Raw genomic sequence first — 27,975 nt, forward strand, 5'->3', positions numbered from 1 at the left:
GACACAGAAGAAGACTGAAGATGTTGCCGGTACGACGATCCGTAAACGAATGACGTTTATTGTTCATTGCCGCGCGCACGATGATCATGACAGCGGTCATGATCAAGTTTGACACACGAAGCACAGTGGCCGCATCGTGGTCATATGTCTAAGATATTACACTAGTTACAATGTTTTTTTTTTATTTTTTTTTTTGTGTACGGTCAGCTATCATGGTTCTTTTGCATCATCTACCCACCCCCTTGGCCCTCTCCCTCTTCCCGTTTGCCACATGTTGCTCATGCTTCTGGCACGCAGGCGCAGAACAGAACAGGTTTTCTACAAACGATCGCTTTTTGTTAATTTAAAAAAAAAAACAGATTAAAACTTTTTTTTTTATATAATAAATACTCGATGCCATTTTATGTGCAGGCTGAAGCAGGGAGAGTAGTAGCTATAGGTAGCAATAGGGGGGCCACAACATTGCATGCTCTCGCGAGTGCCAAAACTTGCCGCCCGTGTTGTGTCCGTGTAACGCGAAGCAGCGCGGCGCCTGTGTCCGTGGAAGGCGTTTCCATTTTTATCTGGTGGATAGGGGAAGTGGGGGGGGGGGGGGAGGATGTGCCTATTTTGGGCCATGCTATCTTTCTCTCTCTATATATTTACCGATTTATGCATTTTGTGAACTTTCAAGCTTCAAAAGTAACATTTTTTTATACACAACATACGGACTTAACACGCCACATACACACAGAGCCTCCCCATCGCAGCCCTATACGCTTACAATGCGCGTAAAACGAGCGGCAGAGTGGGAGGCGGCTGAGGACAGGGGATAAACGATAATACATAACTGATCGGCGGCGCGTGTGGCGGGAGGGAGATGGCTCTATCTATCATGCTTGCTTTTCGCTTCTACTTATACGCAAAGGGGATGGGTGCGAAGGGGGCTTAAGTCAAATCACGTCGAGAGGGAGGGGGATGAAGATGGGGTTTTTTTTTCTAACGAATGTGCCAACCCTTCCTCTCTCCCCCCCCATTGGGTGTTTGTGGGCGCTGCTGCTGCCAGTTATTTGTTCCCACGGTTCCCGCGCTCGCCGCCGGCTGGCTCGGGCGGGCGGCGCTGCGTCCTCGTCGCCGCCGTCCCGGATGCCACTGGGGACGGGGGGCCGCCCTGGTCCTATCATATGTCCTTCAGGATGTTGCTCTTGACGTTCTTAAGCTTGTCTAGCCGCTTCAGCAGATGATTGTTTGACGTTTCTAGCTCCTCCAGCCGGTCCATCGCTTCACGGTTCTGTGGAGCGGGAGAGAGAGAGAGAGAGAGAGAGAGCGAGAGAGAATGCGATTAGTACGGGTGCATTTGCTGTTTGGCTTATTAGTATAGGGTCAGCGATATTAGCACGTAAACCATGGAACAAAACGATTGGACACCGTTTTTTTGCTTCTTGAATTTCCTTTTTGTCTTTCTTCCACGAAATTTTCTAAACGGTTTTTGATTCAAATCGGTCGGGATGATAAACAAACAAAGTAAAAACAGGATCGAATGCAACACACACACACGCTTTTGAACACACTATCTCCTCGCTGGCAGCGAATTATTGGATACAGACGTTCAGTAGTGCGAGCTCGGAATCGGACCTACCCGATTCTGATTCCGTGTTGGCAATCAACTCCAGAACCGATTCCAATACTGTACTCGATTTTGATTCCGGAGTCGATTTCGGACCCACTTCCGGAGTTGACTTCGGACCTGATTCCGGAGTTGACTTCGGACCTGATTCCGGAGTTGACTTCGGACCCGATTCCGGAGTTGACTTCGGACGCGATTCCAAAGTTGACTTCGGACCCGATTCCGGAGTTGACTTTGGACCCGATTTCGAAGTTGACTTCGGACCTGACTCCGGAGTTGACTTCGGACCTGATTCCGGAGCTGACTTCGGACCCGATTCCGGAGTTGACTTCGGACGCGATTCCTGAGTTGACTTTGGACCCGATTCCGGAGTTGACTTCGAACCCGATTCCTGAGTTGACTTTGGACCCGATTCCGAAGTTGACTTCGGACGCGATTCCAGAGTTGACTTCGGACGCGATTCCAAAGTTGACTTCGGACCCGATTCCGGAGTTGACTTCGGACCTGATTCCAGAAGTGACTTCGGACCCGATTCCGGAGTTGACTTCGGACCCGATTCCGGAGTTGACTTCGGACGCGATTCCAAAGTTGACTTCGGACCCGATTCCGGAGTTGACTTCGGACCTGATTCCGGAGTTGATTTCGGACCCGATTCCGAAGTTGACTTCGGACCCAATTCCGGAGTTGACTTCGGACCCGATTCCGGAGTTGACTTCGGACCCGATTCCGGAGTTGACTTTGGACCCGATTTCGGAGTTGACTTCGGACCTGATTCCGGAGTTGACTTCGAACCCGATTCCGGAGTTGACTTCGGACACGATTTCGGAGTTGACTTCGGACCTGATTCCGGAGTTGACTTCGGACCTGATTCCAGAGTTTACTTCGAACCCGATTCCGGAGTTGACTTCGGACCCGATTCCGGAGTTGACTTCGGACCCGATTCCGGAGATGACTTCGGACCCGATTCCGAAGTTGACTTCGGACCTGATTCCGGAGTTGATTTCGAACCCGATTCCGGAGTTGACTTCGGACCCGATTCCGGAGTTGACTTCGAACCCGATTCCGGAGTTGACTTCGGACACGATTCCGGAGTTGACTTCGGACCTGATTCCGGAGTTGATTTCGAACCCGATTCCGGAGTTGACTTCGGACCCGATTCCGGAGTTGACTTCGAACCCGATTCCGGAGTTGACTTCGGACCCGATACCGGAGTTGACTCTGGAGCAGATTCCGAACGCGACTCTGGAACCGATTCCGGAGTCGGCTCCGGAATGGGAATCCACCCGGGGATCGCAATTTGCTCCGGTAACGGAATCAGTTTTGACTCCAGAAATGGAATTAGCTCCAGAAGGAGAATCAGTTCTTGAATTGAAGTAAGAAGTTTAAAAGCGAAACCAATCCGGGAGTCACCATGAGAATAGGTCGTTTTACAAGTAAATTGGGAAGATGCCGAAACCGACTCCGTTTCTGATTTCGGAGCCTATTCCGATTCCAGAGATTCCGGAGATAGTTCCGGAACGGAAACGCGATTCCGTCGAAAACTTCATTTTTCCCATCACCAGTTCAGACGTTTGCGCAAGCCGATCGGACGCTTGCAGTGTGACGTCGGTCTCGCCTCGTGTTTGTGTCTTCGATAATCCGCTAGGTGGCGCTGCCATCGAGCCAACAAGCCCCAACCGTTTCATCAAACGCTTCAGGCGTTCAAAGCCGTCTAAACTAAATTCGCAGCAGCAACCGTTGAGCACACTTGGTTCACGCCGAAAAACGGAAAGCAACACAACAGATTATTTAAACCAAACAATTATAAAAACAGAAAAAACAACAAACAAATGGGAGACGAAACTTGCAATGAAATATGAAAACATGATTGGAAACGGCTGGGACAAGATAAAAACAAACACGGTGGGGCGCGTGGGGGCAACGAAGTTTTAGTAACCATTTTCCTCGATGCACGCAACACGATGACGATGGTTGTTTAGTGCATAATGAAGGTGAGAGGTTGGGAAGGTGGTAAATAACTTTCACTCTTTCAACACACACACACACACGCGAAACGCTAGAAGAAAACCGGACGTACCAGGGTAAGGTCGCGAGACTGTTCAGATGTACAGAACAAAACTAGAAAGTGTGGGTGCAAAAAAGTGGCGCTTTTCCCCCTAAAATTGAGCTGAGTATGAATGAGTGTATGTGTGTGTGTGTGTTAGGGGATGAACAGTTGCGGTTGTACAGCATACAAACACACAACTAATTTGTTTGAGTATCGGAGTCGAAAGTCGAATGGTGCTGGCGCTGTGAGGAAAAAGTCTCACTACTGACAATGACACTCGTCCCAGTATTGCGTAATGATAGGCTAAAAGCCCCAACCCGCCCCCCAAGAATATGAGCGAATTGGTATATGTATTGATGTGTGTGTTTGTGATGTGTAGGCGAGTAAAAGAGTGTAATGGGAAGAAAACAAAAATTGAGTACAAATACACTTCGATCGGATTCTCCTCCACACTTTCTTCCCCGCCCGGGAGGGGCGGCAGAAAAGATCCGTGTCACCCTGTTTCCCCCCCGGGCCCGCTCGTTGTCAAGCTCGCTTACCTCGCGCTGCAGCTTTCTTCGCTCGATCTTCAGATCGCTCTCGGCCTTCTCAGCCGCCTCGGCCGTGCTCTTGTACCGGATCACCTGCGTTTCCGAGCGGGCCAGGCTGGCCTGCAGGTTCGCGATCTCCTGCTCCGCCTTCTGCAGCTTGTATTTATACTCGGTGATCAGCTTGTTGGCTTCGCCTGGTGAACAGAACAGACAAGGCAGCGGGTTAAATGATATTTGACCATCATACACACACACACACACACACACACACACACACACACACGCATCACGCTACTTACGCTGCGCATCCTCGTAATCGTCATCGACGAGCGAACCGTTCATGGAGGTGTACCGCCGGCCCTTGCTCTTAATATCGTTCAGCTGCTGCTGCAGCGACTGCAGCTCCGTCTGCAGCTCCTGCTTTTCGGCCGCAAACTTTTTCAGTCTTACGTCTGTGTGGGAGGGGAGGGGGAGGAATAAAGAACAAAAAAATACATATAAAACCATTGCCGCAGAGACACGAACACGTGCAAAAACAAAAAAATATTATAAAATAAAAGAAACACCCACCAAGGGAACCGGGCACGGATTTGAGCAGCTGCGCGTTATCCGCTGTGACTAGGGCGCGGTGCGCATCGGTACCGTCCTCGTTCTCCACCGTGACTATGACCAGCCCGTGCTGCTCGATCAGTGCGTCCCGCTCCTGCAGCTGGCCCTGGACGAGCTTCAGCTCCTCGCTCAGCTTGTCGTTGTTGCGCTTGAGCGCCTCCCGGTCGCGGCACTTCTCCCGGTACTCGCGCTGCAGCTGCGAGTGGGACTCCTCCACCTCCTCCAGCTTGTCCTTCAGCAGCTGTATCTGGTAGTTGAGCGAGGACCGCTCGTTGTCGAGCTGGGCGTTCGCAATCATCGCCTTCCGGAAGCGCTCCTCCACTTCCTGCCGAATCATAGAAAGGAAGTTAGTTAGATGATCTTGCAACAGGAAGCGTCCACTCTCTCTCTCTCTCTCTTTCTGTTACCTTCAGCTCGTGCCGTAGGTCGCGAAGGCTGCGGGCTTCCTCCTCCAGCGAGTCCTCGCTGTTCCGGCGCGACGACAGGGCGCTGCCGCGCGTCACCGCATTCTGCGCCAGGATGCGGCTCGACCGGGGCGTCGTCGCGACCAGCGCGGTCGCCGGCTCGGACAGCCCGATCGACTGCTGCTGCAGATCGAACACCCGGTCCGCCGTCTGCTCCAGCTCCTTCTGCTGCCGCTCCAGCTCGCGCATGCGTATCTCGCGCGCCTCCGCACGGGCCTGGCGCCGTGCCGCTAATCGTGCCTCGGCCTGGGGGGGGGGGGGGAGGCGGGAAGCAATGAATACAGAACAAATAATTAGACACATCGCATCAATACACACACGGAGATATGTTTTCCCGGAGGCGTAACGAAGATTAACACACAAAAATGGGTGGGAGTAGACGAAGAGTGGACAACGTTTATACACACACACAGAGACATATATATTAGCGATTGCAGCGACACATAATTAATACCTCCTTCCCCTTCCTAAAGAAACGAAGTACGACTACGCTGGGACGTGCCTGGCACGCGACTGTTGGTTCGCCGGCCATTTTCCCAAACCCGATCACCAGGCCGGCTCGAACCCGATCGAGCGCGTCACAATGCCAAAGGTAAGCTTCCCGCTTGCAGAGAGAGAGAGAGAGGGGGGGCGAGTAACCTGATCGTTATTTTATTAGAGACACATGATACGACGACACACCGGTTGTTGCGCAATGCAATGTCGCCCAACCCTCTTGGCATTTTGTGTGATAAAATAAGAATGCAATTTTTGTGTTCAGTGGCTCAAATTACTGTCCCGCTTTTTGCGCCCCCACTGTCAACATGAAACATAGAGAGAAGCGGCGAATGATGAGATGAACAGAAAAAAAAAACAATTAAAAACATAAAAGAGGACGCAGAAAATAAAGCATACAGGGTTTTCCAGGGGTTCTCATAATTGTGGGACACTTCCTTGACTCTTTCTTATGGGAATTGAACTTCATATGTTGGAAATTGGATTCTATGGCACCCTTGTTGAACAGGCTGCTTTTGAAATTCCTATTACATTTGTCCAACAAGGGAGCTATAGAGTCCAATTCTGATTACATTTAGTTCATTTCGCTTAAGGACTCAATAAAGTGTCCCACAGCTATGATAATTCCTGGAAAACCCTGTAAATTTGAGCAGGTTGGCAACATACACAAAAAAAGCCGGACAATGTAATATTCTTCTACCACCAAAGACAAAACACATACACCGGGGTACACGGTCCCAGATGTTCCGGAAGTCCCGGTAGCAACAGATGCCCAGCCACCCAGAGCTGAAATTGATTTTGAAAAAAAAAAAACCCCACAGACACCTACAATGTCGCTGGCCCGCTCGAGCAGCTCGACGAACGCTTCATCCTCCTCGGAGCTGAACTCGTCGCCGGTGTGCGACACGGACAGCCGATGGTACTGCCGGTGCGGTTCGTAGCCGCCGTGCTGGTACTGCTGCTGCTGCTGCTGCTGCTGGATGATCGCCGCCCCCCCATCGTCCGGGTCCTGCAGCGAGGACGAATCGTGGTAGCTGTCGCTCCGGATGCTGCTGCCCTGCTCGGGTGAAGACGAACCATCATCAGCACCACCATCACCACCACAGTCGGGCGCGTCGTCGCCAGTCGTGCAGGAGTACTCGCACAGCGACAGCTCACTGTTTGCCAGCTCGTAAATGTCGCCCACACTGCTGGCGTTGCTCTTGTGCCCGACAATGACGCCACAGTCGACCGTCATGGATTCGATGTAGCGTTGCATTTTCTTGCTTTTTGTTATATGAAAACTACACTACAACTGTAATACCGAAACTCGGGCACCCTCTCTTGGCCATAAACAAATTACACAAACTGTTTTTTTTTTGTTCTTTGCTCACACACACACACACACAAAGCGCCCCCAAAAAAATGACAGGAGCGGCGTGTGCCAAATGGAGTGTACACTCTGCCACACTGTGCGCACTTTGATTCCCGAAAGAACAATGACACACACACACACAGAGCAGTGCTGTTGATTGAAGGACGGACCAACAGAAACGAGCGAGCAACACACAGCTCGCCGTCCTATTGTTTGTGTTACACAAAAGCGTGTGGCTTTGTGATTGATAGCAGTGGCACGAGAAGTATACGTGAGCTCCACACACACACACACGCATACGGTTAGAAGTGTTTGGCACAGTGTGTGCAGTGAACAGCCGATGACACACTGACGTGTGACACAGCTCGACAAACACAGGGGTCCACCACGGGCTTTTCTTAGATCAGGGCGGCAAGGGCCACTGTCTTTCGCAACTATTAGTACACACACACACACGCACACACGCTTCCCAATACGTCCGGGAGTGTTAGAAAACCGGCCCACACACTAAAAAGCGCACACCGACCGTACCGCACCACCGTACGCGCGCAGACTGCGGGCGAGCCCAGCGCGCACTTCCAGGTAGCAGCGATCGGGTAGCGCAGGTTGCGAGCGAGCGAGACAGCGCTAGCGAGCCATTGCGAGAGAAAAGGCGGGCGAGCTTATGGGCGCGCGCGCGCGCGCGAGTGAAAGTGGGTACCCATACAGAGGCGCCGCACGAAATGATCCAGATGGGCTGGAGAGATGCACACAGCGAAAGAATAATGTCAACCCACGGGACAATTATTGCGCACGGCGCAAAGCAAACATTCCAGCCAGATTAGATCAGTGGGCGAGAGGGAGAGCGCGAGATCGCTCGCCTATTACAGGGAAGCCCCGCGATACTGCTTTATTTGGGAACGGAAAACTACCGGGACATTTTCACTGATCGGGTCCAACAACTGTCAGATTCATTAAAAAAAACAACAGGCTTTATTAAGCCTGCGCTCTGGCACCAATCGAACATTGAAAAATGTCTGGAATTTGACGGGTTTGAGATAAAGTTTGTCGTGCTTGCTCGAAATGTCTATCGTTGCACACCTCGATATACGTCATATACGTTTGTTCGAGTCGGGTTTATTAGTAGATTTAGTTCATTATTCATTAGCTATAGATTAAACAATTGTTGTTGGACAAACATGAAGTTTGAAAATATCACTAGACACTAGACAGCTGCACAACAAATGTGTTTTTCAATCGGAACAATGCAAAATAAAATTCTCGCCACGATTGATCAGCTGTCAAATTCATGCGCATGGTGAAGCCGTCCGCCGATTAATCCGAACCCGGAAAATCGAAGTGCTACTGTATGTCGAATAAATGTCAATGTCGACATCGTTTGTAACAGTAGTTGAAAAGTCCACTAGCAGTCAATTTCGTGTATTTTAAATAAAACAATTTAACAGAATGCATTAATTTACAATGAAATCGTGTATGCACTATGTCAAAATCCAAGTTCGAGTAGTTAGAAAGTCTTCATAAATGTGTATGTAACGATAATCAGAAAGCAAAAATAAAACTTCAGATACAGAGTTATTATTGCGGCCCGAGAAGAAACCGCATATCTCAGCTGTCCGTGTAAGTAGTATTACGCGGTTTCCAGTCAAAGTTTAGCTAATTTTCGGGTAATTTTGAACGAAATAGGTAGATTAAGCAACTACAATAATCTTTAGATGTGTTTTTGACTGAAGATTACAATTTTGAACCATTTTTGATTGATTTTTTTCGCATTGAACAATTGAAACGATTCAAATCAGTACAATTTAGGGAATTGCCTCAACAGCTGTGACTCAAGGAATTGCTAAATTTGTATAAAGATAAAGCGCCGCGTATCTTGGGGACTACCTGTATCAATTTCAGCTAGATGACATCTTTAAACTGTCAAAGTCAAAATCGTCGCATCTTGATTGGGTCGTATCTCGAGGGTCTCCTGTAATCCTCGTGAGTCCCCTGCCGTGGGGCGTGTTGGCTTCCTCAAGTGTGCAAACAAACTTCATAGCTCATATAGAAAACATTGTCTTCCCACTCGGGGCGTTCAACGCCCATCTTTCCCCCGTTCCGGGCATCGTTCCAGATGCAATTCATTAGGGCAACCTTCGGCAGCCAAAGGCCGAAATCCGCTCCGTGGGAAGAATGCTCGTAAGGCGCCGCCGCCGCGCGCACAGCTGTCGAACGTTCGGGACGCACCGAAAAGCTGACGCGAGCTCGAAGTTAAGGACGCGATGAATGGGAGCTGTGAGTAAGATATTACGTCAATCATCAAATAAAAGCAGACGAAAAGAGACCTCGGCGCAAACCAACGGAGCTGGTGACACAGAGACGCGTGCACGCAGTGTACACAAGGTGGAAAGGGGAGCCTCATAAAATATGACTAACAAAATAGAAGGCAACAAAAAAAAACAGGAACTGCTAGAATCACAGATCAAGACATTGAAGACATCTCTCCCTCCAATGTGATGGCAATAATGAGTGGTAATATAAAAGAGCTATTAATTATAGCTGACACTTTATTGGATGTGATCAATTCTAAGATGTCGCTAGCAAGCTTTAACAAACTAAAATCCTAGAGAGAAAGAAAGGTCAATCATACCCTCGGCGTCTGAGAAACTTGGAAGTACGTCAGCACCCACAGCAAGATGCCTTGATGGAAAAAAAGAGAGCGAGAAAACTACAATCCTCCTCAGTTGTTTACAAAACAACAACAATAGAATTTGAAACGTGCACACCAGACCCCGCTGTCAATTGGTCACGTTCTGTTTAGCAAAGGCCCGGCGCGTCGTGTGTGCGTAGAGGAGCTGCCACAAACAATAAGCCTCTCTCATCTATCTATCTCTTTCTAGTCGGATGAACAAGTTGAACAATCAGAACAATGGCCACGGGAAAAGGTGAGAATTGTTCCCACGGGATAACAACCAATTCCAGCCAGTTTTACAACAAACTCAAGGTAGAAACACATAAATGCTAACCCTTCTCGTTTTTATGAATGGGTGGTTGGTGGTGGATAGTGTAGGGAAGGTTGACAGCAGATTACATGCTCTGGTATTTTATGCGCTTCGCACTTTTAGAGCGGAAGATAGATTGTTCCTGAACTTATTGCATATTCTGAGACTTGGCAAAATTGTGTACAGTTAGCTCTCTGTAGTCTACAGACCGCAATGGGTCCGCTTGAGGGTATGAGTAGTTTATACGCGCTGGAAGGAGATAGAAGATTTAGTATACTTTACCATACGTTGTAAACGCATATCTAACAATTGCTCTAGGAAGCTGCGGGTACGATTGCAGAATCTAGCTTAGTTTCTAGACGATATCTTCGTATCAAAAATAGAAATCATGAGTTAGAGAGCGCAACACTGTACACGCCATGGAATCAGCATGTACGGAGCTAAAGAATTACAGGTTTGAGGGTCCTGAATGTACTGGAATTGATCGAATTATCAAGCCTGCAGACTATGTAGAGAGAGAGAGTTCACTGCCAGTTGAAAATCCAAAGAACAGTAGCACAGGCGAGATAAACGAACAATGGTACGATAACGGGCATCATGCTTCTGAGCTACCGTCCAACCTTGCGCCATCATCGAACGCCTTTCGCCTCCATCGGTGGAATCTAGATAAGCTAAATAAGGCATCTGACCGAGCTACTGGGCGCGCGCATCCTAGTTTCCACACATCGCCGCATCACGTAGCACGCTTTGCTTCCGAGCCTGCCGTCTGTCTGCTGTGCTCACATCGCTAGACTCATCAATAGTTGCGCGTTCTCTCCGACATGCCACCGACCCAAAGCTCGATGCTTATTTACATGCTCTATTAACTCTCTTTGCGTTTGCGAGTCGCTAATGTGTGTAGTTGTGTGTCTTCCCTTCATCTTCTTCTGTTCGCTATTACATGCCCATGCCAGTGCACTTTCTACCGGGTGCCGATATCAAAAGGGGGGTTCGTGTTACTGAGAGGGCCGCCACCAGCGCCTCTGCATTGGGAACAGCATTTGCTAATCGGAGCGAAGAACCAAACTACCACAAAAGGGCATTAACTTCGCATTGGCATCGGATGGACGGTGCCAATGCAAGCCTAAGCGTCTGATCTCGTATCGCTGTAAGCGTTTCCCCCCTGAAACTAGGTGAAAGTGAAATTGACTAAACGACAGCTTCCTATACCGTGTTTGTATGAGTGTGTGTCTATTGCAACTAGTTTAGCTGCTTGGGACGAGTGAGATTATGTGACTCCAAATGTGTTTTTGCATATCATAACCACTCTCTCGGTAAGAAGCGGTCATAACCACGTGAATGCTTATTGGCAGGGTTTCCCTGCAATATCGCACGACTGTGGGTGGCATCAACACGAATCAAAGAGCGTACTGTCATATCCCTTCAGGGTTTCTTTTGCCTGTTTTGGACACTGCAGTTCAACAATTCGAGAAAGAGTTGCTTTGTGTTGGGATAAAGAAAGAACCCCGTTGCAAATGCAGTGTTACAATGTTTCCTTTTCTTCTTGTGGTATCCAACAAACCCCAACCGTATACAGTTCGTGCTAGGGGAAGGATTGCTTCAAATGGGAATAAAGTCACGTTCGATTTGATAGCCTTGGTTCGCCTCTATCTTGCTGGATGCTCGGTCCCAGTCAGATGATAGTAAATCCTACCGTGTTTTTTTTATCTACTATTGGTCTATTGGACTGTTGGTATTATCTACTTGTGATCAAATATTGGTCATCGAAATGACACTAATATCAACCATGATAGTTATTGTTGGGCTTGGTAATAACAAAATCAGATCGATACCGTTGCCTATCAGGCCTATTAAATAGCGTTCGGCATTCGAGAGGCATTCACTCAAGCGATAGCAATTCTTCAAACTACAAATAAAAACTACCAGGCAAAGATATTCCTTGAGCCAATGCTTTACCAGGTTTGTGCGAGCTACGCGAGATCATTCACAGTTGTCACCCGTCCAATTATTTCTTGAAAATGAAGATCTTCTTCCAACCTTGAACTTCCAAGTAAATGTTTGAGGACTGATATTTCAGATTCTATATAGGAGATTCAAGGATTCCTGTAGCTTTAGAGCTTTATGAATTTGAAAAGATTCATAAGTCTCTCATGGTTTAAGAGCCTAGATAGATTCATTAATCATTGTTTTAAGATTTTTCCAGTTGTTATGTTTGTCTCTTGATTGCACTTCACTGCATAATCGGATTGATTGCATTATGAAACAATCCGTATCACAGTTGTTACTTTTGGTGGTTGTAGATATTCACAAATCTTTTGGAATTCGAAAGCCTTGAACAATCTACACATTCTTGGAAATTTAGATATTTCAAAGATCCTCGGTTCTTTGTAATTCATGACTCTTAACAGATTCATGGTTCTTTGAGTTTCATAACTCTTTAGAGATTCGATTTGAGATTAGAATCACTCATCACTGAAGATATATGTACTATATGTGATAGAATATTTACGAAAGAGTCATCAAGCACAGCACTTCAGCAACAGCATCATGTTATATCTCTGAATTACTGAACCATAACAACTACTTCGGGACTAAATCATGTGACGCGTCCAGCACGCATCGCAGAGTTTGCGATTCTGGTGTATTGCACACACATCCCCTACACATTCCAGACCAAAGGTTGCAAATTATGCATAAAACTAGGGGAGAAGAAATGAAGTACGCACTCGGATCATGCGCCTTTCGGGCAGCCGAATTGTCAACACGTGCGGTGCAACACAGCACGGCGCTAATTATAGCCCACACGCCGACAAACAACGGAGACGTACATAAAATGAATAGTGCCCCATTCGTTGCCAAAACACAAACCCCCCCCCCTACCTCCACCCCACCAGAGCCTTGGCTTTTGCCATGCTTTCTGCCGTTCTGCACACTGTTACTCACGTAGCGCCAGGTTCCCTTGATGGCTAATCCTTTCGGCTGACCGGCAGCCTCCAGCTCGAGACAGTCGCTCAGCGACGGTCCGCACTGTTGATGCTGCACCACCAGCTTGCTGGCGAGCGACGTTTGCTGCGGCTTTAGCTGAACCATTTTTTGGCTTCCTTTTTTCCTCTTTTGCTGCTGCTTCACGGAAGAGCCTTTTTGATTGAAGATTGAACTGGAGGTTCCAGGCACACGCTACAGACACGCGGTCCTTCTGGTGGTTTTGTGCGAATTTCTACCAACTTGCAAGTGTACTTTTCATCCTAAAAATGAATGACGCTCGATCGGCTTGCCTTAATTTCCGCTTCCACCCACCAAAACACAAGAACAAGAAGCTTCTCTGCTCTACCAAACTGTGTTCCACGCTTTGCACATCACACACCACACACTATCGCAACGCACCGAGAGCTGTGCTTCACGCACGCGGCACATTCGTCGATTAAGCCAGCCCTCTGCACGCACTTTGAGCTTAAGCACGGCCACGCGGTAAAGCAGCTGACAACACGGCAACGGCCTATATGTGCGTACGCGACGACGTTGCGCAGCATCCGCCGTTCGGTGCGTTTCTCTCTCCTGCCGACAGGGACGACGGAGTTGAATGGTAGCGCGCGCGTGCGGCACGTTCGGTCAACCGGGAGTGACTGTGGCCGACCCACGGTTTGCCGATTGGCTTTTCCACTTTCCCCCGTCTAACAGAGCGAAGAAGAAGAAGGAAAAAAAAGAAACACTCGCGCAAGGAGATGCATTTCCGTTTCGAGCCGCGCGACAGACAGACAGATCGCCCCCGGGACGGGAAGACGCTGCACGGAATGGACGGCAGACGAGCGTGATGCTCTCTCTCTCTCTCTCTCTCTCTTTCGCGGTGTGTCTGGCGGTGTGCGATGCGGATTTTGTTATTTTTGGACATCCGTCTGAATGGGTCGTGCGGCCGACGCTACCGCGTGTCTTAACGTGCCAAGGGGTGCTGCCGTGTGTGTGTGTGTGCATCCGAGCGGCACAGTAATGCGTGTGCAGCATCTTGGGAGGGTGCGAGTTACTTTTTTTGTTCTTGCTTTTGGGGCGTTGTATTTGGCACTCTTGCTGCATGCACACACGCACGGGAGAAACGAATGCAACGGCATCGACCTTGCGCTTGGCCGGCATGATACCAAGTGACGGCTAGGCGGACGGCAGCGGCTAGGCGAACGCTGCTCCGGCTCGAAGGACTAAAGTATGCAGGGTGTTTCGCTAATGTTGCGAATGCGAGAAACAATATATTTGTCTACTACTAATTCTTATTTTACAGTCGCTAGAAGCAGTGGTAGTAGAAGATTATATTTTTTCTCGCATTCGCAACATCAGCGAAACACCCTGCATATTTTGGTCCTTCGAGCCGGAGCGTATGACACATCCTTACCAACAAGTCGTTGGTTCAAGGCTCGTATGAATCCTCCCCCGGCCACCCCTCTTCATACGTAGAAGTGGCGGTTCTGTACAGAGATGTGCAAATTGAGCATGAGTGAGTGATTTGAATCGTTTAAATATTGTTTTAATTACTTCACGTTCACTGATCGCTGATCGGCGAGTCACCTCAGCAAGTGAGCCGAATCACAAAGGAGATTAATCACAAACGCGTGAGACACTACGATGCGATGCAGGATTTGCATGTCGCAAAAGAGTGATTGAAAGAGAGTTGAATCCCTATAACTACTCTTTTACTCTGATTCAACTCATTCAAAAGAGTGATCGTCAGTAGATGAGTGTCTACTGAACTGTTATGGATAAAACTATAATATTCAATAACCATCCAGAAGCAAGATTCAGAAACCCAAGTCGGAGCAAGAGGAAGAAAATTTGGATTATTTAAAATGAGAGAAACTTAATAACATTCACAAGGAACTTTTTCTCTCCATTAAACGAGTAATAATAATAATAATAATAATAATAATAATAATAATAATAATAATAATAATACTAATAATAATAGTTTTTGTGCTATTTAACACCACACAAAACATGATTTAAACCCATGGCACGATGAAATGTAAATCAAATATGTCAACGAAGCTCCTCCAACCCTGCAATTGAACCATCGATTGTTGCCGGGTTGTCATTAGAAAGAAGGAAATTACAAAAAAAAATATATATATATATATATATATAACGTTAATAATTACTCCGGAAACTAGATCAATGTATTGCACTGTAAATAGAACTATCTTTCCTCCGCTCCGCGCAAAACGCCCGCCCAACCTCACCGGTCCAACGTCCCCGTACCGCCCGACACGTTAATCACAAACTGCACGGGCAGTACAATTGTCGTGCGCGGAGGATGCGACACCATCTGTCAGCGGGAACACCGCTGTCTGTCTGGTTTTGTCTTGCCGCCACCCCCCTCCCCCCCCCCCCCCCCCCCCAGGCTCCAGCGGCTCCTGCCAGTGCCGCGCCGGAACCGGATCGATGCGCGCGGAACAACCGCACGTCCCTCAGGTCAAGCGTCGGGCGCGGTGGGTTCTATCTTTAGCGCTGCGAATCAGACGCACCCGCGATCGGTTGTGCGTGTTGTCTAGCCGCCGCGTGTCAATGTATCACACACCGCGTTGCACGCATTTGGATTTTTCCTCCTTCCGGTGGTTCCATCCCCCCATCACACAACCGGCAGACAGATCACTCACTCACTCACTCGGTACATGCCGATTGATGAGGCGAGGGCGCCGCCATACGTCACCCATACGTTGGGGCGTCTAACGCAAGCCCCGAGGGTTTGTTCCAGGATAGACAGAGCATTCTTAGGCATTCCTTTGTAGTCTTTTTTAAAAACAATCCGTAGCTTCCGCTGGTTTGGCCGTGTTTTCCTTTCTGTTTTGCGTAATTGCCCCTCGGACAGGCCAAGACAGAGCAGGGCGCTGGAGTGGATTGGGGAAGAGCCACAGAAAAGTGCAACATAAACACGACGCACAGTTCAGCATACGGGGAGACGACACAGGCCACAGGCTCGGGCGCAAACCATTCCTTCTCGGAAGCCGGCGTTTTTTTTTTTAATGTTCGTCCCCCGAAGGGATGGGGCGACAGCAGTGGTTTAATTTTAGCCACTTTTGCCGTAATGCGTACCAAGGGGTCGTTGATGTCGTCGAGCACGGACGCAACTGGCAGAAAAACCCCCTGCGTACGTGACTCCGCCAGTTTGGGGGATTTCTGGAAGACGGCAGACACACATTCCAAAACCCGTACTTCGGAACTCATTGCAACTCATTTCATAATATCTCCCTGTGTGTGAGATGCGCAATCGGCATCATCGGCAATGGGTCACACCTTTTTCCCGGGCTTCCGGGCCCCTGAGAAGTCACGACACACGAGGCGGCGATGGGCATTACTGCGTCGCTGAAGCGTGTCGCCGGGGAAGAGAAGGAGCAATTACAAAGCATTTTCCCTCCTCGTGGTGGTGGTGGGTTGCATTGTTTTTCTCGTCCGGGGTGGAAACATGTCAGTCAATCGTTTTCCATCCCGACTCTCGCGCACACACACACACACACACATCGGCGCGGCTGGGGGAGAGCGATACACGTCGGCGACAAATGTGACAAAGATCGATTGATCGTTTGCGCGAGACCCGTGTGCCGTCTTCGGCGGAGGGGTAATATCCTCAGTGGTGTGCGGGAAGGCCGCCCCCGAAGGGAGAAAAGGGGGAACCAAAGGAAAAGACAGCTGAGCCCCGGCCGGGATTTGACGCGAGTTTTCCGGTTCCGCTTTGGATTTTCGCTGCAACTACTGGGGGCCAGCAGTTCAACCCCTTGCTGTGCTGTCTCGGGTCGAAGTTGCCGCTGTTGCTAAGCCATTTCAGGGTAGCCCGGGCGCCTTTAGCAAACCTATAGTTTTGTCTCGCTTGCCGGGGGCTGCTCTCGGGTTGCCCGTCCGACGTGTTCGGGGTAATTTGTAATTCTTCCGCTCGCGGCGTACAACACATCCATCGGTAGGTTTCGAACGCTTCGCGCTATTCAACCAGGCGGGAGAGCCGATACTTCCGGCTTTTTGTTTTTTTGGAAGAAGCACTTTTGTTCCTAAAAAAGAACAAAAGTGTTAAAACGAAATGACTAAGTGCGGGGTTATTTATTTTATAGTCACTCATTCGTCGTCGCTCGCCGTTGCTATTTAAGAAGATCGGTTGAATCGATTTGAATTGAGTTTTAATGCTGCAGAGTAAGACCTTCGTGAAGTCGATGTCATTTGAAACCAATACGAGACATAACAAAATATTTAGGAACAGAACGTTCAATTTAATAGTGTTGTGATTGATGAATCTTTCGTTGAGATTCGTTCATACGAATCTTCAGCAATGAGTGATTCAAATCTCGAATCGAACCTTCAAAGACATCAATTCATAAAGATTCTTTAATCTCCAAAGATTCATGAATCTCTCCAGGTTCATAAATCTCCAATGATCCATGAATCCTTGAAGATTCATGATTCTCTGAAAATCCATGTATCTTTAGACATAAAAGATTTTAAAGATGTTGAATGTGAGTCGGTCCTTTGACTGTATCAACTATCAACTCGCACGGGTTAACAATATGCCCGTCATGGGTTCCAGTCTCGAATGGACCTTCTCTCCGTAGCAAGGACTGAATATCCGGTTATGTGTCGTAATTGCTAAGAAGAAGTCACGAGAGCCTGTATATAGATTGACATGATTCGTGGTAGGTCGTTACGCCAAGAAGAAGAACAAGAAGAAGTTCAAGCTGAAGGAATCTTTTGAGAATCTTTCGAGTTTGATGAACTTTTGGATCTCAAATGGAAAGATTCTTGAATCTCAGGTTTATTGAATAATATCAAAGATTCATGCAGATTCACGAATCTGAATCAGATACATCCAACAATAAAATGTAAATAACCAACATTCCGTAAGTTCATGAAGTGAATACAATTTACGATTAGCTTACAAGAGACAGTAACAGTGTGGAGCTCATTTTTTTTCCATTTGGCAAGAGCTCGATACCTGTTATCAATTAATTTTCGTGCGATACGATCAAGGTACAGTTCTTATCAGATGATGCAGCAAACATCCGGTAGATCGCATTAGCAAAACCTTTTTTTTTGCCAAACAATTTTGTTATCATGCAAGCATGCAAATGACGGTCCATTTTAGGTCTTAAGCTAGTGAGCGCTCGTTGTAGATTCAATTGGAATTCGATGAATTTTCCTATAACCGTTAAACATGCAACAGCATTTAGCACAACTATTTACCAACAACTAAAAGCCAGCCCATTCCTGTCCGATCCAAACCAACAGATGCTTCCCGTCCCGCGCACGGTAATTAAGTTTTCAACCAGAAAACCCATTTTTCAGCGGCAATAGAACGTCGAGTAAGAATAATGGATAAAGTCATCCAACATTATCTCTCCCCCCTCCCCCTCGTCCACAATGAGTGGTGAAAAATCGTACATTAAATAAAGTTCCACCCGGGAGACCTTTGCGCCCAGCAACAGCAGCCGGACGAGTAAGCCCCAGTGTCCCCTAACCCCCAAAAACCCGAGGTAATGGCGTGTAATTTTTCTTCCCAAACGTTCAACACGATTACCGGGCCGGGTCGCTGCGCATCGCCCCCTTCTCCCAAAATCACTCCCCGATCGAACGGAGACCATTTTCCCGCGTTACGGGGCCGATAATTGCTGTCACTCGCGTTCTCGCATTACCCCCCAACGCCTCTACGCGCCTAAAAACAGTTGGAAACCCAAATCCCGAATCTATAAAATCAATCGCATCGACGGTGGCGATGGAAGAAAGTGAAAGAAAAGACAAATAAACGATCATTACCGTCCGACGACGAAGCCCGCGCGTTTTCCGTCTGCTTATTGTTGTTTTGCAGGCAGCGGCAAAACAGAGGCCGGGGTCCGTGCCCGGAGACCAGTGGTAATGGGATACGGGGATCCGCGGTTCAGAAATGTCAACGCACCCCGCCAGAACGGGAAGCGCACGGGGCAAAACCACGTGTACCGGTGTACCGACCTTACAAGCGATGAGCTCTTGTTTCTCCCAACAAGGAGGAAACAGATTTTTAACGAGCTGATCCAATTGCGCGCCGTTGCCTTCCAGTTGCAGCCGAGCCGACATAAAAAAATGCATTTAGCGTGCGCGCACAGGCGGGGCATGTGGGCCCAGCTGGAAAACATCCGCTCCACACACACACACACACACACACACACACACACAGACTTCTGGTTGCTGCTTCTTGGTCCATTAGCGCGGGGTTTGCATCCGGTTTGCGAGGGCAGCGCGTGTTGTGTGCGTGTGTGTGTGTGTATTGGCGGAAGTTTTTGGGTGGAAAGCCGGCCTAGGGTTTCTGGCCACTACTGCTGCTGCTGCTGGAGACGTGCAGGCGGCGGCCCCATTATCGGTCGGGATGACGAGAGTGATCAATAAAGTTCTCGACATGACACGATCCATTATACGGACTAGTAAGACCCATCATAGTGGTTAGAAGCTCAGCATTAGGGGGTTTGAAACGATTCACAGCTTCGTACAAGTACATCCTTTCGATGTTTTTCGCTTTCACGCTACGTCCAAAACTTCATTCAATTACGTCAGTGCTCTCCAAACTTTGTTTGATCACGGACCCCTCCCTTCCATTATCAGCGTTACTTAATTGATTGATGAGGCCTTATCATAGCTCTGATCTTTAGATAAGTGTCATAATCCAAACCATTTTGTACCATTTTAGATTCGTAGCCAATATTTTGATATTCTGTCTTGCAAGGTGCTTGTGCAAAGAAGATACATACTTCTTCGTTAGACTCCACCTGGTCCAATCAAAAGACTATCTAAAATATCCAGCAGCCGGTTTCATGGTACAGTCGTCAACTCGCACGACTTAACAACCTGCTCGTCATGGGTTCAACCAAATGGACCGTGCTGCCATACGTAGCACTGACTATCCTCCTATGAGAGGTAGTCCAAAAAAGTCAGTGAAAGCCAACCCCACAAGTCGGTACAGGCAGGCCTTGACCGACAACGGTTGTTGAGCCAAAAAGAAGAAGAAGAAAAAGAAAACATCCAGCACCCAAAAGATACACAACATGTGAGTTTTTGATTTGTTAGTTTTACTCGAGGACACGTCTATTTTATCAAGAATCCCGGCATCCTCCTAGGCATCCTTATCATAGCCCTGATCATAGGTTCATTCGAGAACATTGCTATTTTATCAAGAATCCCGGCATCCTCCTAGGACTCGACTCCCCGGTCAAGATCTTCTCCCGGAAGGGTATACGTTTCAATAGTTCAATTCCTTCTCGGTACTCCTTCGCTAGATCCTTAATTTCTGCCTGCTTCAGCTTGTAGCCTGGCAGTGGTGTCATTGTAGATCTCTTAATTATACCATAGTTCATACGACATGACTCAGGACCTGACATGCCTGCAGGACCGCATTTAGTTTCCTATGTAGTGCAAGGCTCCAGGAATAGTTATGGGTTTAACAGGCTAAATCCGGAGACGGTTCCCATCCGACACAGACAATTTCGGATCCGACTTCGGAAGATAGATATGTACGTCCAGCATTATCCGGAGACGGTCAGAATCGTCTGTAGCCGTCCGGAGTCGACCGAAGCCTTGGAAACAAAGGTCTTGGAAAAGCCTTCGACAAAAACCACAACAAAATGAAATCTCTGCTCACAAACACATGGCTCCTGTTGACTCCGATCGACTCTGGACGACTTCTGACGCCTCCAGATGCCTCTGGACGCATTCAAACGACTCCGAATCTGGAATTAGTGGTGATCATTTTTCCGGTGTTAGAATCGGTCTAACAATAGTCGGAGTCGGATCAGAGCGGTGGGTGTAATAGTAATAGTAGCAAGACTCAGTCGACGCTTTGGAGGATCTTTCCCAAAAAAAAAAAAGAGAAACCTAAAACCCAACCCAATTCCCAACCCAAGAAGTATCTTGCCAGAGAGAATGACTGAAACTCGGAAACCCCTCCAGTTAATCTAATGTGTACGCCGCTTCGAAAGCCAACTCCTTCATTGTCTCTAAACGCAACAAACGAAACCATCCGTGTACCTGTCAGTGGTCGCCGGGTTGCGGGTTGTCTGCCCTGTACGACTTACCTCCTTTGCGATCTGATCGAGCGCCTGATCTTCGGCATTGATGCGCGAATTGCCGCGACGCCTGCCGCCGGCACTCGGGCTCTCCATCCTGCCGCCGCCTGCTGTACTACCGGTGGTGTGTGGCGTCGTGTTACTCGTGTTACTACTGTTGGTGGTGCGTTTCTGTTGTTGCTCCTGCTGATCGAGTAGGCCAAGAAATGACGAAATGCAAAAGATAAATGTTGAAGTCGTGTGCGCTGGTGGTGGCGGTGTTGCTGTTGGCGCTGGTACGCCGCGGTGTATGCCACCGGGGCCGGTTGATGGTGGTGGTGTTGGTGCACGAATACTCTGCACGGTATGGGAACGACTGGCGCACGCACCCCGCCAGTCCAGTAACATCCGGCCCGGGGGAACACAGGGGCCACAAAGAAAAAGCACACAGGCCGCACGCGCGCGCGATCCCGTTTCTTCGCGGTCCGGTTGCGAAATGCGAATTTAAGAAATGCTCTTCGGGCCGCTCTCCGACGTTCGATTCCTGTTCACATCTGTTCACATCTGCGGCACAACAGCACGGGCTCGGCTTACGTCAACAACAAACAAACAAACAGCAACAACGACGAAACATAGAACAAACAGACACCCCGTACACACTGGCTGGCCATGTGCGCGCGCGGCCACACAACCACACGCACGCAACGGAACGCACGCTCGGTCAGTTAGTTGCTGCGGGTTAACTTGTTGCCGGTGTGCTGCATTTTCTATACTTAGCAGCGAGCAGTGGCGGCGGGGCACGGGAAAACACAGGGATTTACTATTTACTCAGCACGCGGGCGTCGTGCGGGCGGCGCAGGCCATGATCACTAGAATTTGCCCTCCCGGACGGCCTGCAGTTTGCGCACACGGAGCACACTTCTCTCCCTTTATCAGTTGTTTTGCAAATTGAGGTTACACACATACACACAGTACGCACGATTTTGTCGTTTTTTGTTTTGCTTTTGCCGCTCCTATCGTCTGTATTTTTTTGTTTAAAGTTGTGTTTCAATCAACGGGGGGGTTTTACATTTACATCAAAGAAGAACAAAACAAACAAACAAAAAAAGGGAACTCCTAACCCTGCTCAGATTCAAAACCTATATCACAACGCTTTCTGTGGCGCTAGCAGGGCAAACGCGGTTGGCTGCTTACTGGCTGCGCAAAATGCGAAACTTTTTCTAAAATATAATACTTATACTATATATTTATATAAACACTGTACACGCTTTTTCGTACTATAAATTGCACTTTCAATTACATTAATACGCTCATAAATACACACAATTACACGCACACACACACACAAACGGGAGACGGCAAAGCGTGGGGCTGGGGGAGTAGAAAAAAGTGTGTGGTGGTTTGGGGCGTTCCGGCTAAATTTTACATCGTATGATCCACATTATACGTGGGTGTACGCGGTCGCGGCGCCGGTTAAAAAAGTGTTTTGCTGCTTGCACTGTACACACTTACACGCCACCCGCTGGGGGACAGGGGGGGGACGGCGGCGGGCGGTTGTATTACAAAACAAAAACACACACGTAAAAGCGAAGGTGTAACAAAATAATCAATCTCTGTCCCTTGGAGCCAGGTACGCTCAGGCTACCCAAAGCGGCCAGGGGCGTGTTTGCGATCGCGCGCGCGCGCGCCAAGTCTGCTGTGCGAACGATGTTCCGGTTGCGAATTTGCGAGTTCAAACTGTTGCAGGGGGCGCGTTTACAGTCCAGCGGCAACGACACGTTCACACATCTGCACGGTCGCGCAGCACGGTGGGCAAGTTTGTTGTTTTCCGCGTTTGCAAAGGCGCGGGTTCCAATCATTTTCCGGGCGTTCCGGTTGTGTGTAAAGCGGCAATGATGATGATGATAATGTTGTTGATGTTGATGTTGTTCAATGTTGTTGTGAAGCGTGTTGCACCGACAAAGGGCCGCCGAGTATTTTTGTTTTTTTTTTTATGAAAGTAAGAAAGAAAATATGGGAAAGAGAATGAGTTTGAGTGTAATTCCCTGTACACGATTGCGAAGTGCTGCTGCACGGCTAGGGGGTGCTAGTATGGCGCAAATGTGATCGCGGCTGCTAGTGCTAGTGTATGATTTCCAGCACCGTTTCCAAAGGGTGTGCAACATTTGGTCGATTTGAGTTGAATAATGCGCTTGTACTTGTATGATTGGTTTTTCTTGTACTTAGAAATTGTCTGCTTTAGAATATAATTGTATTATGCTTTAAATACTTATGTTTACACAATAATGCTGTAAAACAGAGGTACAGGTATCGGTCAAATTACAAATTGCAATGTTGATTTATGCCGCGAAAACCTTGCAGACGTCTTGTTTCGATGATGGACACATTTTGCACAATCGTAAATCGATCGTATTTTTGAGCACGTGAAACATACACTCATACAAAATTGGTTTTAGGCTATTTCAATTAACGAGAATCAGCTCTTGCACAGAAATAAGAAGTTTCAGAAGCGAAATCAATCGGAGAATCTCCATGGGAATGGATCGTTTGAAAGTAAATTTTGATTCTTTGTGGCTATCAATACGTAGCATCATTGGACTTAAACGCCTGTCCGGAAAATATCCGACGAAATCTTCATTTTTTTCCCATCACTAAGTTAGTAACGATTACTGTCGGTGGCCAGGAACGTAATGTGAATCGAACGTCCATCAAAAGTACCTTTACAGCAGGTGCTAATTTGAACTTTGACACCTTTGCAATGCTCAATTAAAAGCGCAATTTCTTCTGAAGCTTCTTTGAATATAATTTTAAGACCGTCTTCCTTGCCTTTCTATTCCAACTGAAAGCTGCCAAAGATATTGCTACCCGTAGAATTTAGTCAACATTTTTCACGCATTTTAAAACATCAATAATTAACTCTATTCGTAAATTTCAGCCGAATAATTAAAACGAAAGTTAACTTTATCCAAATTACGCGCTAATCCTTCAAATAAGTATTAGGCAAAGCGAAATAAAAAATCGAATGCTTCAAATAGAAAACATTCAACAACCACAGTGTCTTGCATAAAAACATATTTGGGCTCCTACGATTGGATTTTAACGAAAAGTTGCACTTTTAGGTGGAATACAGAACAACTGATAGAACAAAAAAAAAAACCTTTTAGTAAGAAGCTGCCTTTTCTGCTTTTGTTAAGGAATTCTAAGGAAAATGTACCTTCTTGTAACGTGTATAAAGACACCCCTCCCCCATGAAGAATGATTCAATGGTTTTGGGAGCGAAAAAAAAAAAATTACTAGCACGTTTAATTATTCGAAATGTTGACAATTTTGTTATTACAACGAAATTATTCACATCATATCATTGCTCCTCACTGCTGTTGTTCAAGCGAATTGCGAATTATGCCATCCTGACCATTACAATCTACATAAATTGCATTGCATTTAATATTGAAAAGTTCATAATGACTTCCTCAATCTTATTTGGATATATTTTTTTTTTAACAAAAAGAGACTCGTCGTTATACATACACGTACACGGGACGGTAATTTCCGTTAAAATAACTTCAACATTTAACAGGCTTTTCTCATTTCGCATACATTTATAAAGCACACATTCAAGATCAAATTCGACCAAATTTGACGGCCCTCCTAACGAACCCCCCCTCCCCCGATAACAACTGGATGATTATTTGTTTGCCCGATTGCTTAAGCACTATCCAGACACTTTATCTACACTCAAACAAAACACAGCCAAAACACGGCAAATCTCTTACTTAACGCATCGCCGTTGTTAAATGTTACTGCGGGAGGGCGAAAGAAATAAACAAACGGCCTACGAATCGACACGCAATTATTTTACCACCCACCGGGGTGTGTGTGTTTGTACGTACATTATTACGCTTTCTTCGATGACCCATGGTACCACCGAAGAAGGCAAAAAAAAACCCGCCTGTTCGAGTACAGCAGGTTCAAAAACTTTAACACGCGCTGCTCATTCGTTTCATGGAGAATGGTTTTTGCTCCGCGGATTTCTTTAGCAGCAGAAAGGGACGAACGATGTGTTGATGACCACTGCTGGCCCAGTCAGTATACGTACCGCAAAATTTGTGAATGATGAACAACAGCGTAAAAAAAATAATAATAAAGTTCCAGCAACAAAATTCAAAATGCCACATTGTGATCGTCGTCGTCGTCGGCATTGTTGTCGTCGTCGTGGTCAGTTTCGAAAACGATGCGATGCGTGACATTATTAGCAACATGAAATGATATTTGCAAAAAAAAAAAACGGAACAAGATGAAATTAAAACTTTAACACCCATGCCACCCTTTGTCGTCGTCGCTCGCTTACCTCGTTTGGGCGAAGGGCACTGGGTGCTCTTTTCGTAAAGGGAATGCTCTTTTGAGTTGTTGCGTTTTTTTTTGTATATGCCGCAAATTTCCCCCTTTATCTTGCAGTGCTGCAGCAGACCAGAAATAATTAAAAAAAAAAAAAAACCAAACGCAGCTGCGGCTTTATTTCTTCCGTCCCGAACAAATTGGTATGCAAAAATTTGTCGCCAATCAAATCCTAAAAAGAAAAAAAGAAAGAAAAAACACAGGATGAGAAGAAAATGAAAAACTGGTGTGTTGATGTTTGCATTCCACAGAAGAGAAGGAAAAAATCCATTTGCTTTTCACACATATTCGCGTAAAGGTGTCAAATGGTGTCGACCACGGCCAAACGCGATGGGGGTGGGGGGTGGAACACGATTTTATGGCAATTGATTGTTGAAGAAGATGGGGCGGCGGCGGCGGCGGGCGATTTGCTGCTGACTCACAGGAGACTCACTCCCCGCACACACACACACACACACGCGCGCGCAGGGACCAAACTCCCGGTCGAATAAAAATATTCCCGAAACAATTGAAATAGCCGCTTCCCTGCCCCGCTCTCTCTCTCTCTCTCTCTCTCTCCTCTCTCTTCCCCCCACCGCGTGACACTTTCTGTGTGCCAAGACGGACGATGACGACACCGACCGACCGAAGACAGGGGGCCGCGGGGCACTGGGGCCGGGTGGTTGAGGGATGGACAAACATTGATCGAAGTGTGTGTGCTGCTGCTGCTGCTACTGTACTCGCGTGCGCCCGCTTACGTGTTTGCCAAAAATGCTGTAAGAGGTGGGAAGCGACCAACCCGCACTGGTGACACCTTTTGGGCACTGCACGACGTCCTATGGGGCCACGACCGAACCGCACAGAACCCGGAACACAATCAGATGTTTCGGCCGCTCGGCTGCTGCTGCTGCTGCTGTCCACCCCGTACGTACGCGGAATAGTGTTGGAGGAGGGGTGGTGGTGCGGGCAACAGCAGCAGTAGTAAAAACACACACACACACACACACCACCACTACACACAGCTTCCGATTTACGCTGCTGTTTGTTACGTGTGCGTGCGTGCGTACGTGCGTGTGTGTGTGCGTGCGCGCATGTACGAGCGTGTTGGAAGCTGCTCGGTGGCTCGCACTGCCTGTATGTGTGTGTGTGTGTGTACGAATTTAATGTGTTTTGTAATGATGAAAGGGGGCTTTTTTTTACTCTTCTCGTTACGCTGTCTTTTCATTCCATTTTTCTGTCAACTTTTCCATTGCTTCATCTTCATTTAATTGCACACTTGCGGCACACCAGCTCAGCCCTTTCACAGCACACACAAACACACACACACGCGCACATGTAACAACCACAGTGTTCTTATCGAGAACCTTCGCCTATCTTCTTACTGTGGCCGCTTCGCTTTTTGGGCCTAACTTTTTTTTTTCTATATCACATACACATGCGGGACGGGGACGGGCACACTTTTTCTTCTTGCTCTTCTAGAGGGTGCCGCGAGGACCCGTGGGAAGGAAAGTACGACCCAGGAAACGTACGGCTTTTTATCACGATTCTAAAACGGTACACACTCACACATACGCACACGTGCGGGGCGCGCTATTTATTCGCCTGGTATTATTTTTCTTAATGTCTTTTGATAGAAGAAGGCTCCGTGGTTTTTTCTCTCTCTCTCTCACTCTCTCTCTTTATATCTCTTTCGCTCTTGCGCACATACTCCACCCAGAGTTAGTGGACCCAGAGGGTTTTGTAATGAAAAGTTTCACCTCCGAATCTTATTTTTCCGCTGCGTCCTGTTTTCCCGGATGTTGCTGGTGCTGGTGCCGCAACAATGGCAAGTGGTTTTGTTTCCTTCTTTTGCCTTACCCTGCTTCAGCCGCCCGACTGTCTTCAGGCCCGTTCTCATTCATCTGGCGTTTGCAGAGTGCACAGTGCGAGCTAAGCGAGCGAGAGAGTGAGAGAGAAAATCCACCCGAGCTGCTGCGGAGAGGTTGATTGCACAAACGCTGTGGGGGCCTCTGCTGGCCTTTCGACGAATGGTCCTTTCTTTTTTTTTTTTTGTTAGCTTCTGACCCGTCTTTTTTTGACTGAAATCACTGCCAAACGGCCAACTTACCCGTACGTTCTGCACGTGTGCGCGAAGGTGAACGAGGAAACACGGGACGCGCGACGGTACGCGCAAACACGGCAAAAACAAATGCCCGTCCGCGAAATGGGTTCGATTTTTTCGTCGCACACCTTTTTGGGACTCAGGTCATTTAGGTTATGATTCTGCCCACAAACACACTCGCGCACACACACATGCACACAGGCGCAAAATGTACAGGCCGCCCGTACGCAGTTACGCACACAGCTGAGCAGGGCGCACATTGACGGCGCCTGGGAGACGGTGGTGTGCGTGTGGTCCCGCTGCGTGTACGACGGGCGACGGGCGCTTGACGGAACGCGTACTTGACGAAAAGGTTACTTGACGAAAGGCGGCGACGGTGCGGTTCGA

The 27,975-nt window shown here is 47.8% G+C and overlaps 1 protein-coding gene across 21 annotated transcripts; it reads right to left on the reverse strand.

Moving 5' to 3' along the window:
• Positions 1-15: 15 nt before the first annotated feature.
• On the reverse strand, positions 16-27,918 carry LOC1272058 (leucine-rich repeat flightless-interacting protein 2). 21 transcript variants are annotated; one of them, XR_009766045.1, is made up of 11 exons: positions 27,595-27,918; positions 25,462-25,680; positions 25,004-25,187; positions 21,144-22,901; positions 6,581-6,808; positions 5,200-5,502; positions 4,754-5,117; positions 4,483-4,635; positions 4,193-4,377; positions 3,684-3,956; positions 1,197-1,270 (listed from the first exon to the last, which is right to left on the reverse strand). XR_009766045.1 is itself a non-coding variant. In XM_061657191.1 (10 exons), the coding sequence occupies exons 3-10, from the start codon at positions 25,028-25,030 to the stop codon at positions 1,160-1,162; spliced, it is 1,545 nt and encodes a 514-aa protein (XP_061513175.1). In that variant the 5' UTR covers positions 25,031-25,184; positions 25,462-25,680; positions 27,595-27,918; the 3' UTR covers positions 16-1,159. The 21 variants fall into 21 exon arrangements, 20 of the variants coding, with proteins under 20 accessions (XP_061513175.1, XP_061513101.1, XP_061513165.1 ...); XM_061657191.1 differs by lacking the exon at positions 3,684-3,956 and having other exon boundaries at positions 16-1,270; positions 21,144-21,317; positions 25,004-25,184; XM_061657117.1 differs by lacking the exon at positions 3,684-3,956 and having other exon boundaries at positions 16-1,270.
• Positions 27,919-27,975: the final 57 nt, after the last annotated feature.

The sequence above is a fragment of the Anopheles gambiae genome, chromosome X, assembly GCF_943734735.2.
Source record: "Anopheles gambiae chromosome X, idAnoGambNW_F1_1, whole genome shotgun sequence".
NCBI classification, from domain to species: Eukaryota; Metazoa; Arthropoda; class Insecta; order Diptera; family Culicidae; genus Anopheles; species Anopheles gambiae.

Bases quoted from the DNA above. Each gene is read 5' to 3' on its own strand.
- LOC1272058 (XM_061657126.1), bottom strand. From the start codon at position 21,521: ATGTTACTGGACTGGCGGGGTGCGTGCGCCAGTCGTTCCCATACCGTG. The intron at 5,118-5,199 runs GTAACAGAAAGA...ATGATTCGGCAG, and splicing joins ACCTACGGCACGAGCTGAAG to GAAGTGGAGGAGCGCTTCCG. The intron at 4,378-4,482 runs GTAAGTAGCGTG...TCTGTTCACCAG, and splicing joins CGATTACGAGGATGCGCAGC to GCGAAGCCAACAAGCTGATC.